The 17752-nt window shown below is 45.7% G+C and overlaps 1 protein-coding gene across 4 annotated transcripts; it reads right to left on the reverse strand.

Moving 5' to 3' along the window:
- Positions 1-1667: 1667 nt before the first annotated feature.
- On the reverse strand, positions 1668-17666 carry lrch3 (leucine-rich repeats and calponin homology (CH) domain containing 3). 4 transcript variants are annotated; one of them, XM_056610494.1, is made up of 20 exons: positions 17353-17666; positions 15573-15717; positions 14085-14211; positions 12681-12786; positions 12119-12255; positions 11908-12017; positions 11608-11698; positions 11396-11462; positions 10998-11125; positions 10507-10559; positions 10051-10099; positions 9373-9501; positions 9229-9276; positions 9046-9099; positions 7990-8023; positions 7526-7639; positions 7292-7374; positions 6852-6989; positions 5454-5531; positions 1668-4614 (listed from the first exon to the last, which is right to left on the reverse strand). In XM_056610494.1, the coding sequence occupies exons 1-20, from the start codon at positions 17588-17590 to the stop codon at positions 4474-4476; spliced, it is 2070 nt and encodes a 689-aa protein (XP_056466469.1). In that variant the 5' UTR covers positions 17591-17666; the 3' UTR covers positions 1668-4473. The 4 variants fall into 4 exon arrangements, with proteins under 4 accessions (XP_056466469.1, XP_056466468.1, XP_056466467.1 ...); XM_056610493.1 differs by having other exon boundaries at positions 1669-4614; positions 10998-11122; positions 11608-11701; XM_056610492.1 differs by having other exon boundaries at positions 1669-4614; positions 11608-11701.
- Positions 17667-17752: the final 86 nt, after the last annotated feature.

Below are 17752 nucleotides of genomic sequence, written 5' to 3' on the forward strand. Positions count from 1 at the left end.
GAATGCTGTTAATAATGTTTAATATTATTATAGATGATTCCACAAGCTCACCGTTTTTGTGCATGTAGATTTTAGGACAAGCTACGACATACATTTTTACTATGAATAAATGTTGTATGCCACTATTGTTTTTCCTAAAAGATTATATTCTCCATTCTTCCAATTCATTCAGAGGACACATTTCCCGCTCATTCTATATTTAGGCACCTTCACGGTTTGGAGGGATATCAATAATGTGTTTGTTGGGGTGTGGGTGATATTCTATGATACAGTCTATCGGTGTCTATCACTGACATGGTTAACTGTTGCTTGACCAATTACTTTTCTTTTTTGTCTGTTTTTCTATGGTTGTTTTATTTTAGTCTTGTCAGTCTTTGTAAGCTGTTTTTGGTGTTGAGCAATATGTAAAGAAATATATACGTATCTATAAATGTGTCTACAAAATAGCAAATATGTTACTTTTTATAAATGCTCACAATGTGACAATTATCTGCTCCTGCAAAAACCCAATAAAAACAATAACCTATGTATACAATCTAATTTATAGATAATAATAATAAGGAAATGCTTATGTGGCTTTCTGTTTGCTTTGTTTATTTCATTGCTTATTACATCTACATTATTTTACATTGTGGACTATTGTCTCAAAAATATAGTGATTATTGTATTGACAATATATTGATTATTGATCGAATGAGGTGTTCATTAGATAGTTTTCTGATAAAAACAAGATAATGCTCCGAAAGCTGAAACGTTGAATAGAAACATGATAGGTGTGTTTCAGTAGGACATGCCCCCTCACAGAGGCGATAAAGCAATGAAAGGTAAGACTCAACCACTGCCCCGCCCACTCTCTCCCGTCCTGTCACTCATGCTGGTGGACGGCCTCACCCACTTATCCTTTGCTTTATTTCCATGAAGGAAAATTAAGATATGGCTTATGTGTTGAAGTGTTAGCGTGTAGCAGGTTCTAGTTTACCTTTGTACAAATCATTTGGTCCAATTCCTCAGCCTCGAACAACAAAGATACTGTGCCCCCAAACATAGTGTGGCGAGCAGCACTGGAATAACAAGACAGCCGTTTGAAACTCCTGTGCCCCTTACACCAAACCACCCAGAGGGTTGCCTTTATACAAACACAACAAACACACAAACACCACAAGTCTTATCCCACCCCCCCTGAGCACCTCGGTGGTGGTATCGTTTGTCGTCAACTCCCCTGCCCCCAATGTCTACGTCAACCCCTCCACCAAACATATCGTCAATGCTGCGAAGGACCCAGTTTTACACCCAGTACAATTTCAAGAACAAGACCTGCAAGGATTTTCATTCTTACTTAATGAATAATCATCAATTGTTTGGAAAGATTTAGCCCTATGCCCCACATGAGGACTAAATCAGATCCTGGCCATAGTGTAATGGACAAATAAGTGTATTTGTTTACCTTTGTTTTATAGGGACAAACAGAACAGAAAGAAAGAGCCAGTCTTAATTTTACACACTCAACCACAGAATACTGAATGCCACTATATATTTGAAGCATACGACTGAATGCCAAAGAAATATATAATTTTGATTTTGCGAGTTTGCAACGTTCAAAAGTCCAGGGAAAAGTATTTTCCTCTACTGGTGTTGCTTAGGCCTATAGCCTTTTTGAAGCAGTTTGTTTCTGCATATTAGTGTTGTATAGGGCCAATACAGCTCTTTATCATAGTAACTAAACATGTTAGCATGGCTAGTCTGTTAGCCTGTGAGCGTGTGTGGTAGTGATCAGATCCAGGCATAGTGGAGGGGCTGGATGTTAGCCTGGCTAGCCTGGTTAGCCAGTGAGCGTGAGAGCATGTGTGCTCTGATCAAGGCGTGGTGCACTGCAGGCCCGCGAAAAGATGGAGGACGATGGGGAGCAAGAGGAAGACTAAGAAGATGTCCCCATCCTGGTCTCCTGCCGTCATGGAATCCTGGGTGGCATTCTCATCGTATTCACATTCCCTGGATATTTCAATGTTTGTCAAATGATATGTAGGCACTGAAAGGAATGGTGACCCTAAAGCCAACAAGCATACAATCAGACTCCAATGACTTTTTCTTTTTATTATTTAATTCACTTTGCAGTTAACTCTTCAAATGAAGACAGTTTCAATGTATTTATACAGGGTTTCAGGGACAGTAAAAATGTAAAAAGTGTTTTTGTGTAGGATCTCAAACATGTAAACAACAGGAATGTCTGTGGGCGGGGCCAACTGCCCTCCGCCTGGTCACATGATCCATTGTTGGCATCAAAGGTTTTCTTTACAAACAGAAGAATGTTCCAGAGCACATCGTCTCACAACCTGTTACAAAAGTTAGAATAATACTAATGTATCCTCAGCCCCTTGCCTGGTTCACCCAGCATCCCTCACTGCCGTCGTTCCCCTGTCGGCAGCACTCCCCCATTACAGCTTTACATATATATATTTATATATTTACAGCATATATTTGTACATATATTTAAGAAAGATAAAAATAACCTTGACCTCTTCGTCACTCATGATTCTCTCTGCAGTGAACACTCCACCCGGAGCAGATACACGCCCTGGCTAGCTAGCCTCATAGCACGCTGTAGCTAGCTGGCTACTTAGTGTCATCCTACCCAGTAGCTAGTGTCCGTACAGCATTCTAGCTAGCATGCTAGCCACTGTCCATATGATACTAGCGTGTGCCCATACCATGCTGTAGTTAGCAGGCTGGCTAGTGTCTAAAGCGTGCTGTAGCTACTTTCCATACAACATGCTAGCAGTCTAGCTAGTGTTTTATCCATGGGGTCATACCATGCTGTGGCTAGTGTCCACATTGTGATCTAGCTAAAACCCTAGCCAATGTACACATCACACTGTGGCTAGTGTTAATAATCCACACAAGCTAGCACCCATAACATTCTCTAGCGAGTATGACCATACAGCATTCTAGCTAGCACACTAGCTAGTGTCCATATCGTGCTCTAGCTAGTGTCACTGTAGAGTGTGCTTGCTAGCACACTAGCTAGTGTCCATACCATTATATGACTAGTGCCCATTTGAGGGTGTAGCTTGTAGCCATACTAGCTACCTTTAAGATAGCGCTAGTGCTATGTCACCTTTAAGATAGTGTTCATACGGGTATCAAGCTAGTGGCCATACAATGCTCTCGTTAGCTTTGAAATAAAAATTATGTATCGACAACTTGCTCTGCCAAGACATGCTCCTTCATGTCTTGGCAGATACTTGGTTGTAAGTGTTAAATAACGTTGACTTATTTTACTAAAGTCCAATTTCTCTGACTTATTGAACCTCGTCATGGAAGGCAGCTACAGAGGAGCCTCATCTGGTCCCTAGACGTCACTAACCAACCCGACTCGACGTCATAACCAACCCGACTCGACGTCATAACCACCCCAATTAGACGTCACTAACCAACCCGACTCGACGTCATAACCACCCCAATTAGACGTCACTAACCAACCCGACTCGACGTCATAACCACCCCAATTATACGTCACTAACCAACCCGACTCAACGTCATAACCACCCCAATTAGACGTCACTAACCAACCCGACGTCATAACCAACCCGACTCGACGTCATAACCACCCCAATTAGACGTCACTAACCAACCCGACTCGAAGTCATAACCACCCCAATTAGACGTCACTAACCAACCCGACTCGACGTCATAACCACCACAATTAGACGCCGCTAACCACCCGACGAGACGTCACTAACCACCTGACTAGATGCCACTAACCACCTGACTAGACGTCACTAACCAACCGACTAGATGCCACTAACCACCTGACTAGACGTCACTAACCAACCGACTAGACGTCACTAACCACCCGACTAGACGTCAACATTTTTCAACTTTTTGACGGCGCCGAAGGCTTCAACGGAGCGCATGGATCCACAATGCATTGCACGTCCGTCCCCATTCAAAGTCAATTGGGTTCGGTCAACGGACGGATGCAGCGGGCACGAGGCGGGACCACCTGGCTAGACGTCACTAACCACCCGACTTACACCCCTGACTGAATGTGTTTGTTTTATCTTGACAATGGTCCTGACATTATAATGATAAAATATGTCCATCTTATTTGAATTAATTGATGTTAAAAATAGTTTAAAAACAAAATACCTCATTGAAATAGTGAGGACGTTTGAAGAGCACTCTGCCAACTAGTTGGTCGCCCTTTAACACGACCACCATCATGACCACCTAACACCGGTAACAAACGAGCGGAAATGGACTGTCAGGTATGGACTAGTCAGGTATGGACTAGTGAGGTATGGACTAGTCAGGTATGGACTAGTCAGGTATGGACTAGTCAGGTATGGACACGCTGCGAGGCCTCCTGCCCTCCCTACATCATCATCATCATCTTCATCTTTAAAGCTTTGTACAACCCTCATCTCTCTCTGTGTCGGTGCGTGTGTGTGCGTGTGCGTGTGCATGTGTGTGCGTCTACATGGCGAGGGGATTGGTTGCCGTGGTGACGGCGGGGCTGTGTCTGGGCGGGGCTAGCTCCAGCAGGGCGCTGACAGTCCCGGACACCAGGGGGAGCCCTCTCTCCTCCAGGACATGGAGGGGCAGACACAGCTGGCTCTACACACACACACACACAACCACACACACACACACACACACACACACATGCATAGAGATACACACAAACATCAAGATGTACAAACACACGCATCAAGATACTCACACACACACACACACACATCAAGGCGCACACACACACACACACACACACACCAGAAGGAGGACAGAAGGGGATAAAACAAAAGGATTTCAACAAATGAATAAATAATAAATAACTTTAGCCATGACAACAGAACTACAGGAAGCAGGTGAGAAAATAACTCAAAATACAGAAGGATGTGGATATCACGTGTGTGTGCGTGTGTGGCAGTAGAGGACAAAGTCTTGATTTTGATAAAACAGGGCGTGGCCGGCCAGCTTGTTGGAGGCACGGGGCTAGGGTCTACAGGCGCTGCAGGATCTATGGTGGCTACAGGAAGTGCAGGGTCTACAGGAAAGACAGGGTCTAAAGGAGCTGTAGGGTCTACAGGATCTATAGGGTCTACAGGAGTCGCCCTACACCTACAGGGTGTGTGTGTGTGTGTGTGTGTGTGTGTGTGTGTGTGTGTGTGTGTGTGTGTGTGTGTGTGTGTGTGTGTGTGTGTCGTATTGAACAGTAAAGGGTAAAGGGGATGAAACAAAGTGAAGAGGGTAATGGAGAGAGAGACAGAGAGAGAGAGAGAGATTTAGTCTCAGTTTCTGTTGATTTTGCAAAGAGATGACATCAGCGTAACATCACCTTCCTCTCTTGAAAACTCATCCAAACTGCATGCAGGTGTGTATACTAGTTTGCGTGTGTGCGTCCAATCTGTGTGGGTTTGAGAGTATGTTGATGTGTGTTAGCCTGAGGGTGTTACCTGTGGAACACCAATCCTGCGACACGCTTCGAGAAAGTTTTCAACATTGCGGCGACACTTTGCCATCGTCAGTTTAGGCTGTAAAGAGAGAGGAACAGACTAATGAATAGACTGTATCTGTGATAGACTGTAGCTGTGATAAAGGACAGACTGTAGCTGTGATAAAGGCCGGACTGTAGCTGTGATAAAGGACAGACTGTAGCTGTGATAAAGGACAGACTAGCAGTCATAAAGGACAGACTGTAGCAGTCATAAAGGACAGACTGTAGCAGTGATAAAGGACAGACTGTAGCGGGGATAAAGGACAGACTGTAGCTGTGATAAAGGACAGACTGTAGCTGTGATAAAGGACAGACTGTAGCTGTGATAAAGGACAGACTGTAGCTGTGATAAAGGACAGACTGTAGCTGTGATAAAGGGACAGACTGTAGCAGTGATAAAGGACAGACTGTAGCAGTGATAAAGGACAGACTGTAGCTGTGATAAAGGGCAGACTGTAGCTGTGATAAAGGACAGACTGTAGCTGTGATAAAGGACAGACTGTAGCAGTGATAAAGGACAGACTGTAGCTGTGATAAAGGACAGACTGTAGCAGTGATAAAAGACAGACTGTAGCAGTGATAAAGGACAGACTGTAGCTGTGATAAAGGACAGACTGTAGCATGGATAAAGGACAGACTGTAGCTGTGATAAAGGGCAGACTGTAGCTGTGATAAAGGACAGACTGTAGCTGTGATAAAGGACAGACTGTAGCAGTGATAAAGGACAGACTGTAGCTGTGATAAAGGACAGACTGTAGCTGTGATAAAGGACAGACTGTAGCGGGGATAAAGGACAGACTGTAGCGGTGATAAGGACAGACTGTAGCTGTGATAAAGGACGACTGTCGCTGTTTGAGAAAGGCCATACTGTAGCTGTGATAAAGGACAGACTGTACTTGGTAAGGACAGACCTGTATCTGTGATAAAGGGACAGACTGACGGGGAGAAGGACAAGCTGTAGCTGTGATAAAGGACAGACTGTAGCGGGGATAAAGGACAACTGTATCCATGAAAAGGACAGACTGAGCTGTGATAAAGGACAGACTGTAGCAGTGATAAAGGACTACGTACAGTGATAAAGGACAGGACGGTAGCCGTGATAAAAGACAGACCTGTAGCAGTGATAGGACAGCTGGTAGCGTGATAAAGGACAGACTGCAGTGTATCTGGGATAAAGGACAGACTGTAGCTGTGATAAAGGCCAGACTGTAGCGGGGATAAAGGACGGACTGTAGCTGTGATAAAGGCCAGACTGTAGCGGGGATAAAGGACAGACTGTAGCGGGGATAAAGGACAGACTGTAGCGGTGATAAAGGCCAGACTGTAGCGGGGATAAAGCTCCTTGGGGTACACTCACCACAGCGGGAGAGGGGACGTGGATGCTGGACACAGAGCGCGGGCGTACGTGATTGGCGAGATGACACAGGACCACCCCGTCGGTCAAGGCCGCACCCAGGTCGCTAGGCAACGACACCTTGAGTCGGGCCTCGATGTTCTGAGGGAGACGGCCGCTTCATGTTGTGATTAGGGCCATCACAAATACAAAATACCAAGCTTCGGCTGATCATTACGTCACATATTCAACTTCCAGCGCGTATCTCTGATTGTTTGTTTAGTTTTCATTTCTACAGTGCACATTTAAAAACCAAAAAAAAGATAAATCTACTATTATTAGAAGGCAGATTCCTGGTATCTTTTGGCCTCGTTCAAACATTGAAAAAGCTGCTAAACACACGGTTATTAAGATCTTTCTCCAGGCTGAGGCTTCAGGTGAAAGAAATGAGCCTCTGGGCTGACCTTGCGTAGCTGCTCCACCAGCTGTGCCTCCTCTCCCACCAGGGCAGGAGGAGCAGGAGGAGGGGCAGCAGGAGCTCCATCACCTGGGGGAGAAGAAGAGTGTTAGTGGAGAGGAGCTGGAATGAAGAGGGGGGGGGGGGGGGGGGGGGGGGGGGGCTAGGATGAATTAAAAAAAGGAGATGGAGGAGGAGAGAGCGGCTACGAGAAGCTAGGAGGAGGAGCCAGTTGCGTTACCTTTCCTTTTGTCCTCTCGCATACTCAGACGATATAGAAAGCTCTCTGGTCTGTGATTGGCTGACCGGCTGGGTGACACTCCTCCAGCATTAGGATAGGACGGGGATGGGTGGGCTGAAAGAACGAGCGAGAGTTGTATCGGTCAGTGGTACACAACACAGTGAGGTAGTTCAAGTAGGTAAATATATGTAACTCCCAAATTCCAGAATAGTATTTTTATTTTTTGATATTTAAACAGCCTTAATTTGTTTTTATTAAGCCTCTCTTAGTGGTTCAATCAATGATTTGTATTTCATCAAAAATAATGCCCCCCTCGCAAAATGTAACCCCCCCCCTCAGTGTCCTCATCCTGGCACCGAGCCAACTGACCCAAAGCCTGGACTGTGTACAACATAGTCAGGCCCGCTCTGCAGGGAGGGTGGGGATCAACAGAACAACACATCACGGTGTTAGACAGTGTTTACCTGTGGACGACAAGGCGGCCCTCTCCTCGCCCTGCTGCGGGACAGAAGGTACAAACACAAGATTATATACCTGATCTCTCTCTCTCTCTCTCACTCACTCACTCACTCACTCACACACTCACACACTCACACACTCACACACTCACACACTCACACACTCACACACACACACACACACACACACACCCACACACACACACACACACACACACACACACACACACACCTATTATAAGGGTTATGATTATGAAATGATTATGAAAATGGTCAGGACAATGGTATGGGTTGTGATTGTAATGTTATTATAATATGGTTATTTTAATTATATAATGGACAGGGTTCTATTCGTATCCTTATAACATATAATGAAGTGTTATAGAAGTTATTGTAATGTTATTATACATTTATAATGAAGTGGCATAGCAATTATTATATAAAATGCTTATTTTTATTTTACAATTTTGCAAATTGATGAATGGTATTAAATAAGCAAAATAACACTTTACATCCATTATAGTATTTATTCTATTATATACAAATTGCTATAGCAAGGGTTATGATTTTATTGTGATTGTAATATTAAAATAAAATTAGGAGATACAATAAAATATTCACACTTGACTCACGTCATTATTATATGGCCATCTTTATATTATAATGAACTGTTATAGCAGTGTTAACAGTGTGAACATTGTTATATTAGTATGGTAATTGTTCTACTATAATGAACAGGGTTATAGTCGTTTTAATACAATAAAGTTATTGTAATATTATCAACAACGGTGTTATAGTAGTGTTATTATATGGTTTTGTTATATTATAAAGAACAATGGTATAATAGTGATATTATAAAAAGTTTCATATAATATTGCATTAGTATGAGGGGCATTAAATAAGATGCATAACACCTTACATCCATCATAGTAATTATCATGTTTTTATTATATGAACATTGCTAAAGCAGGGGTAATCAATGTATTATAGATACATTCAAATTATCAAATTCTAATATATAATATATATATATATATATATTTGAACGAGGGATTTTTTTACCATGAAGAGGGCGGAGTCATCTGTATGTGTGGAACGTCTGGAGGGACAAACACTCTGAACACACACACACACACACACTTAGAGATGAGCGATGGATGGGGGGGCTATGACACACATGGACAATGTGATTAAAACAGAACACACACGCAAAAAAAGACACACACACACACACACACACTTTACCTCTCGGTCCCCAGGGACCAGCTTGGTCGGACTCAGGGCTGATTTATGCTGAAATCAAAGTAAAACCCAACGGTTATAATCACATTAAAAACCGCTTTTTGTCAAGACGGTAGGATGGCCGCCCTAGCAACCATAGTAGGCCACCTTTGCAAAGGCGGGGACGGAGTCTCGTGGGCTGGCCTGGCTACGGCTCCTCTCCTCTTCGTAGCGCTGAGCAGCGATCTGGGCCTCCCTCCTCACACGCTCCACTCCCCCTGGTGGTGCTGGTGGTCTCTACATGGCACACTTCAACAGTTAAACCTCCTCCCCCACCTCCGCCACCTTCCACAGTTACTCCTCCGCATTCAACAGTCACTCCACCACCTCCTCCTCCTCTTCCACATTCAACACTTGCATTCCTCCAGTTCCTCTACATCTACGTTACACAGGTTCTCCTCCACAGATACATTCCTCCTCCTCCCCGTTCAACAGTTACCCTCCTCCTCCACCCCGTTAAACAGTTACACTCCTCCACCTCCTCCTCCGCCTCCTCCTCCCCGTTCAACAGTTACACTCCTCCTCCTCCTCCTCCTCCCTGTTCAACAGTTACACTCCTCCTCCTCCTCCTCCCTGTTCAACAGTTACACTCAACCTCCTCCTCCTCCTCCTCCTCCCCGTTCAACAGTTACACTCGACGACCTCCTCCTCCTCCTCCTCCTCCTCCTCCTCCCCGTTCAACAGTTACACTCCTCCACCTCCTCCCCGGTCAACAGTTCCACTCCTCCTCCCCGGTCAACAGTTCCACTCCTCCACCTCCTCCTGATCCCCGGCCTGCCGTCTCACCTGATGTTCAGCACTAGGGGGCGCTGACGACGCACCGTCCACCACACTCCTGTCAGAGAGAGACAGTACAGATGAGTATAGGTAGGAGCGACAGGACAGAGAGACAGCACGGGCAAGTACCGCTGAGAGAGAGACAAAATAGGAGGGAGAGGAAAGGTGAGGGAGGGTCAGGTGAGAGAGACAGAATGCAAGTAAGAGAAAGGAGAGAAGGACAGATTAGAAATGATGGGAATGGCAGGTCAGAGAGACAAGTGAGGGACAGGTGAGAGAGAATAGGGAAAAGAGAGAGAGACCAGGTGAAAGAGACCGGTAAGAGAGAAAGAAGTAAGACAAGGTATAAGAGAGAGAGAGGTGGGAGTAAAAGAGGTGAGAGAAAGACCAGGTGAGAGACAAAGGTAAGACAGAAAGAGGTGGGAGAGAAAGACTGGGTCCGGTAGAGGAACATAAGCTTCAAACCTGTTGTGTCTCCTCAACTCCTCCCTGTTGGGAGTGGCTTTACCTGGAGATCCCTGCAGGGAGAGAGAGAGACACACAGGTAGGAAGAAAGACAGGTAAACTGCTGTGTCCATAGTAACCTGAGAGTGGTCAGTGAAAGTCAAAGCAAGCGAGAGAGAGTTGTGGGTGTGGCTAGAGAGAGGGGCGTGGCTAGAGGAGACCACCGCCATGCCAAACATAAATATAAAAATAAACATATATAATGCAATTAATAAAAACTCTCTAAAACTCTTAAAATAACGCAGTGTTATCTTCAAACGATGCAAGGGCCATTGCTAAAGTCCCTTAAAATGACTGGAGGCGAGAACATATCAAAGAGATACTCTCAGAACAGAGTTAGGGGCGTGGCTCGTAGAGAGTGGTGGATGGGACCAGATAGGGGGGCGTGGCTAGAGGAGAGTTGTGGGTGGGACCAGATAGAGGGGCGTGGCTAGATTAGGGGGCGGGTCTACCTCTGTGGTGATGCGTCTCTCGATGTAGGCCATGAACTGAGAGCTGAGGCTGATGCCATCGGCTCCTCCGCGTCCCTCGTCGTCCTCATCTGGACAGCTGTCTATAAAGTCTATCTGCTCCGACTCTGCTGCAAGCACACATACGTAGATAGACAATCGGTTTATGATACGTTTTAATAATGTCAATGTGTATGTGAGTCAATGAGGTAAATGTTATTAGGCCTTTAATAAAAAAAACTCTGTCTGTCTGTCTGTCTGTCTGTCTGTCCGTCTGTGTGTGTGTGTGTCTGTCGGTGTGTCTGTCTGTCTGTCTGTCTGTCTGTCTGTCTGTCTGTCTGTCTGTGTGTGTGTCTGTGTGTGTGTCTGTGTGTGTGTGTGTGTGTGTGTGTGTGTGTTACCAGATCCGTTGGGTCCCGGAGGTCCTAGTCTACGATGTCGCTGCTCCTCTGACTGCTCCTCAACGGGCTGAAACACACAGGAAGAAGCCAAACAGGAAGTGATGTAGGATGTCATGTGACCTCCGGCATGTGTACTCTGTGTTTGGTATTTCACACAGGTTACGATAAGTACTAGTGGTAGTATTAAGTAGCACTAGTTATAGTATTATTACCTCGTTACCAGACCATCTCTTGTCTCCACTGTCCACACTGTTGAACCCCGAGTCCAGTGCTCCGTAGGGGCGGCCGAGGTAGAGATCCTCACTACTAGAGAGAGAGAGAGAGAAAGAGAAAGAGAAAGAGAGAGAGAGAGGTGTGTGAATTGTAATATGTAATATGACCAGGAGTAGTAAACCTTAATGCTATGACATAATCTATTATAATGTATTATGTAATATGTATAATACCCAGTGGTTGTACACCTGAATATTATAACAATGAAGTGTAATGTAATATGTCATTTGTAATATTACCACGAGTTGAAGACTTGAGTCCTCCGCTCAAACTCTGGGAGGTCCGATGTAGTCTTCGCTGCCTCCTGGTTTAGGTATTTAAATATGTGGATTTTACCCTTTATACACACCTAGAACAAATAAGACAAACAAATACATATCGTAATGCACTGAATACCGTCGTCTGCACATGATACCGTCGTGCGTGTGCGTGTGCGTGTGTGTGCTTTACGTGTGCGGGGGGGCTCTGCAGGGGGTTGTGGTCCAGGATGATGACGTGGAGATGGGCCAGCTGGCGGTAGCAGGAGGGGATGGAGGTCACCTTGTTGCAGGAGAAGTCCAGACGCACCAGGGGCAGTAGAGACAGCTCTACACACATGGTACACACACATTACAATCATGTTATAGATACACAGGGTGCACACACATTACAATCATGTTATAGATACACACATTAAAACCATGTTATACGCACACATTGAAAACATTTTCTAAACACATATGGTACACACGCATTGTAAACATTTTATACACGCATGGTACACAGACATTGCATAAATGTTACACACGCATTATGATTATTGCACTTTATAGCTATGTTGGTTTAATTTGTGTCATGTCATTTTTGTTTAAGAAATATATACTATAGCGTGCTATTATAGTATAAATATTTCCTGTTAGGGGACGACAAGAAACATCGCATTTGATCAGTTACCGAACTGAAAACCATAACGAGAACTAAAACCGTCAGTCACACACACACACACACACACACGCTGTGTGTGTGTCCGTACCAGCAGGGAGTTGGAGCAGGTGGTTTCTACGTATGTTCAGGTCCCTCAGGGTCTCCAGCCGACCCACCTGGGAGGGCAGCACCTGGATCTCATTACAGCTCACATCCTGTTAACAGACACACCCCCATCCTGTTAACATACACACCTCCATCCTCATCACATCCTGTTAACAGACACACCCCCATCCTGTTAACATACACACCTCCATCCTCATCACATCCTGTTAACATAGACACCCCCGCAACCTGTTAACATACACACCTCCATCCTCATCACATCCTATTAACACACACCTCCATCCTCATCACATCCTATTAACACACACCTCCATCCTCATCACATCCGGTTAACAGACACACCTCCATCCTCATCACATCCGGTTAACAGACACACCTCCATCCTCATCACATCCTGTTAACAGACACACCTCCATCCTCATCACATCCGGTTAACAGACACACCTCCATCCTCATCACATCCTGTTAACAGACACATCTCCATCCTCATCACATCCTATTAACACACAGTACACCTCCATCCTCATCACATCCTGTTAACAGACACACCTCCATCCTCATCACATCCTGCTAACTAACACCTCCATCCTCATCACATCCAGACAATCTAAACACCTTCATCATCACCAGCCACATCAACACCATGAAGATGGGAGGGGGGACAGACATTAGAGCAGACAGACAGGAGGGGATAGACATTAGAGGGGACAGACGGGAGAGGGGACAGACAGGAGAGGGGACAGACATTAGAGTGGACAGACGGGAGAGGGGACAGACAGGAGAGGGGACAGACATTAGAGTGGACAGACGGGAGAGGGGACAGACAGGAGAGGGGACAGACATTAGAGTGGACAGACATTAGAGTGGACAGACGGGAGAGGGGACTGACAGGAGAGGGGACAGACATTAGAGTGGACAGACATTAGAGTGGACAGACGGGAGAGGGGACTGACGGGAGAGGGGACAGACATTAGAGGGGACAGACCGGAGAGCAGACAGACAGGAGAGCAGACGGACCGGAGAGCAGACAGACAGGAGAGCAGACGGACAGGAGAGCAGACGGACAGGAGAGCAGAGGGACCGGAGAGCAGACAGACAGGAGAACAGACAGACAGGAGAGCAGACGGACAGGAGAGCAGACAGACAGGAGAGAGGACAGACAGGAGAGAGGACAGACAGGAGAGAGGACAGACAGGAGAAAGGACAGACAGGAGAGCGGACAGACAGGAGAGAGGACAGACAGGAGAGCAGACAGACAGGAGAGCAGACAGACAGACAGGAGAGCAGACAGACAGGAGAGAGGACAGACAGGAGAGCAGACAGACAGACAGGAGAGCAGACAGACAGGAGAGCAGACAGACAGGAGAGCAGTCAGACAGGTACAGACCAGTTCCGTCAGGTGTCTGAGCTGACCCAGCTCTTCCGGGAGGGAAACCAGTTTGTTGTTGCAGGCGATCAGAACCTTGAGAGGCAGACTGCACACCACCGCGGGCAGGACACACAGCTGGTTCCGACTGGAGGAATACATTCATTTATTAGGCCTAAAAAATTAATTTGTTTTGTTCCGGTTTCCGACCGACCATGTCAATTTATGTGCGACCCAAATTATTTTATGAGCTGCTGTAAATAAAAAAAATAAAATAATAATAGATTCCCTACCTACCCATGACTTCAACTGACAACCAACACAAACCAAACATTTTTTTTTTTTTTAGGCCTTATAACCACAGATTACTACTACCTTTATAGTATATAGTCCTACATTAACATAAACTGCTGCCGGTAGGATATATAGCTGACTGTAAATCCATGAGGGCATAAGTTCTTGGCAGTGGATCGATTGGTTTGTCGATATGCACTTGTTCAACCAAATTCTCATTGGTTGGAAAATCCCTGTGGCTCCTTAATGAAAAACACAAATCTTAATCCATTATTTTCAGGGGTAGGAGAGACAAAATGCAGAATATTTTTTGATTTATAGTCCGTATTGTGTTGAAAATAATATAATTTATTAATAAAAAGAATATTAAAGGCTCCATAGTTAGTTTTAATATAATAATTGTATGGTTTAATACTTATAAAACCGGAGGTCAAAACCCCGCCCGTTTTCATTACTTTGAACTCGCCAAACTAAACAAAGGCTGCTAGTCGTAACTGAATGAACATTAACTCTTCTCCAGACTAATGAGAATCTGTCACAGAAGCTGTCGGTGTAACACCATCTTATTAAAAAGGACGCAAAAACATATGCAGACGTATCATCGAAAAACCAATGGCATGGGTATTTTTGTCTGCAATGCTCCGGCGACTTTCTTGTTAAACGCTCAACATGCTTGAATGTGAATAGATCAGAATCGGCACCCGAGCAGGAATCGCAGCAGCATCGAATCGCGGACGCATGCCAATACAATAGAATCATCCGTTGTGTGTCGTGTATCTACAACGAGACCCTACCCGGCATGACGCTTACATGATTGAGCTCGGACCATGAGTGGATCTTAAACCCATTGACTTCCACCGAACACCACTAACTGGTCGAATTTCAGTCTGTCAAAATTTCTTTGGTTGACAACAGCCTGTATATTTATATACTGTAGTTAATCTCTATCTATATATAGATACATTAAATATAAATCCCCCCCCCCCGCCATCCCAACAGACGGTTATACCCAGTGAAACATCGTTTATTATGACAAACAATCTCAAAGTTTTTAGTGAATGTCACACACCCTTTGTTTGTACCTGAAGTTGGAGGTGTGTGTGTGTGTGTGTGTACCTGATTTAGGTAGGTGAGGGCGTGTGTGAACTGGATGTTACGGTAGGTAATGTTGTGTGAGTGTATACCCAAGATTTGGGTAGGGGAGGGAGTGTGTACCTGATGTTTAGGTAGGTGAGTGCCTGCAGGTTCACCAGGCTGTCTGGTAGGGTGCGCAGGCAGTTGTGATAGAGGTTCAGACTCTCCAGCGATACGTAGACACACACCTCCGCTGGGACCTCAGCCAAGCGGTTCCGGGACAGATCTGAACACACACACACACACACACACACAGCAATGTTTTACTGAGCCTGGCTCCTAGAGGCCCTCATTACCAGAGAGTACTAGCATGTTTTATTGGCCCCCAGAGGCCCTCATGACACTAGTATGCTAAACTGGCTCCCAAGGGCCCTCATGACTAGAGTACTAGTGTGCTAAACTGGTTCTGAGGGGCACTAATAACCAGAGTACTAACTGATTTAACTGGCACCTCAGGGGCTGTCATGATCTCATGATCATATTGGAAGGTTATACTGAGCCTCATTTGGCCATTCCTTTTCCCTTCAGGGTGTGTGTGTGTGTGTGTGTGTGTGTGTGTGTGTGTGTGTGTGTGTGTTGCCCTCCATTAAACATAACGATATAAAATAATGGAAGCTCTTCCAAGAACATCAAATGGCTTGAGTACATCTTGTTTAAGCACTTGGGATAAACGTAGAACTGTGTGTCCGATTACGCTCTTGAATACCACTAGTAAAAAAAACAAGCATTGTACTCCTAATTTCCTCACACTCACGTAAGCACGTAAATAGTTTTTTGTAGCAACTGGAGTTCAGCAACTTAAGTGTATTTTTTCATTGTTCTCAGCGTTACTTGGCAGTCACTTTGGATAAAGGTGTCAGCCAAATAATTAAATGAAATACATGTGTGTAACGTGCGTGTGTGTAGCTGTAGGGAATCTGAACTCTTCAGCAGAAAGTACACATCCCCATGGCAATGTCTGCTTCCTGTGGGCTGGTATTATGGGATGCACTGGCAAACAGATGGAGACGTGTGGACATTGCATGTTTCTCTAGGGACAATGGATCCTGCAAACTGAGTGATGTGGAGGTCTGGTGCCTAGATGAGACATTCCACAGTAAATTGCATCAATGAAAGACAGTCTGTCTGTCTGTCTGGTGATCTCTGTCCGAGTTCAGCTGATCCCGGACTAGGCTGTTACCTGCTAGAGAAGGGAGGGAGGGAGGGGCCAGTGTTTGTGTTTTCTAATGGCTCCATGCCGCAATCATAACCGGGATATTTAACGCTGCTGGTCTATGAATACATACAGCATGCCACTGTCACAGTACTTCTCTTTTCTCCGATCTGCTAAGGCTACTAGTGGTAACTTCTGGAGATCAGTAGAATACCATAATGACAGACTACCCGTATTGTTTACTAGACAGCCAACTCCTGCTGTCCCGTGTGATGTGCCGGGCTGCAGGACCTTGCTTCAACTGGCAGGGTAAACTTCTCAGGATAGACAACTTTTTACATTCAACTAGACTCTCAGGACCAAGCTGGTTCCGAATATTCAAGTGGTGGTCCGGTGGTCTGACGGCTAACCGGATAGCAACACTAGCTCTTTAAGGACCCCACTTCTTCCAGGAGTCCTGAAGGGCTGACCCTTGGACAAGTGGGGGACTAAGGATTCATAAATATGTCACGTTTAATCACCAAATAAACTTAAATTAGAGTTATTTAAGTCCCAAGTTGGTCCTGGTTGCATCCCCCCAGAACTCCTCACCAGGCCTCCCGTCAAACACCGGGACCTACTACTCATGCCCTTCCGCCCTCGACTTCTGGGAGCCAGGGCGGGGTTGACCCGGCCCATCCCCGCGGCCGAACCATGGCTCGGACTCACCGGCCCTGGTGGTGTCTGTGAGGTCGTGGTTGGCGGCGCTCCGGGGGAACTCCTTCAGCTTCCTGCCGCTCAGGTTCAGGGCGCCGGTGGCGGAGGCTTCGTCCAACGCCCGGTCCAGGGACCTGTTCCACGACGACGCCGGAGCCGACCCTCCGTTATTCCCGACCAAAACACTCCCTGGGACGCTAAATCCGGGTACGGTAGACTCCGCAGACCCCAGTAGAACCGAGGCGGCCATTACACACTAGGCTAGTTAGCTGCTAACTGCTAGCACTCCCAAACTGTCCAGGAGAAGTTTGGCGCATGCGCACAACAGGGGATAGACTTGTGGTTGTGATGATGAAGACAATTCAGAGATTCAGATACATTATTGATACTGGGGAAACTTTTTCGTTACAAT

The sequence above is a fragment of the Gadus chalcogrammus genome, chromosome 16 (assembly GCF_026213295.1).
Source record: "Gadus chalcogrammus isolate NIFS_2021 chromosome 16, NIFS_Gcha_1.0, whole genome shotgun sequence".
NCBI classification, from domain to species: Eukaryota; Metazoa; Chordata; class Actinopteri; order Gadiformes; family Gadidae; genus Gadus; species Gadus chalcogrammus.

Coding starts and splice junctions, on each gene's coding strand:
- lrch3 (XM_056610492.1), bottom strand. CDS start 17,590: ATGGCCGCCTCGGTTCTACTGGGGTCTGCGGAGTCTACCGTACCCGGA. Junction 15,718..17,352: donor CACAGACACCACCAGGGCCG/GTGAGTCCGAGC, acceptor GTGTGTGTTCAG/ATCTGTCCCGGAACCGCTTG. Junction 14,212..15,572: donor CTCACCTACCTAAACATCAG/GTACACACTCCC, acceptor GTATTCCTCCAG/TCGGAACCAGCTGTGTGTCC.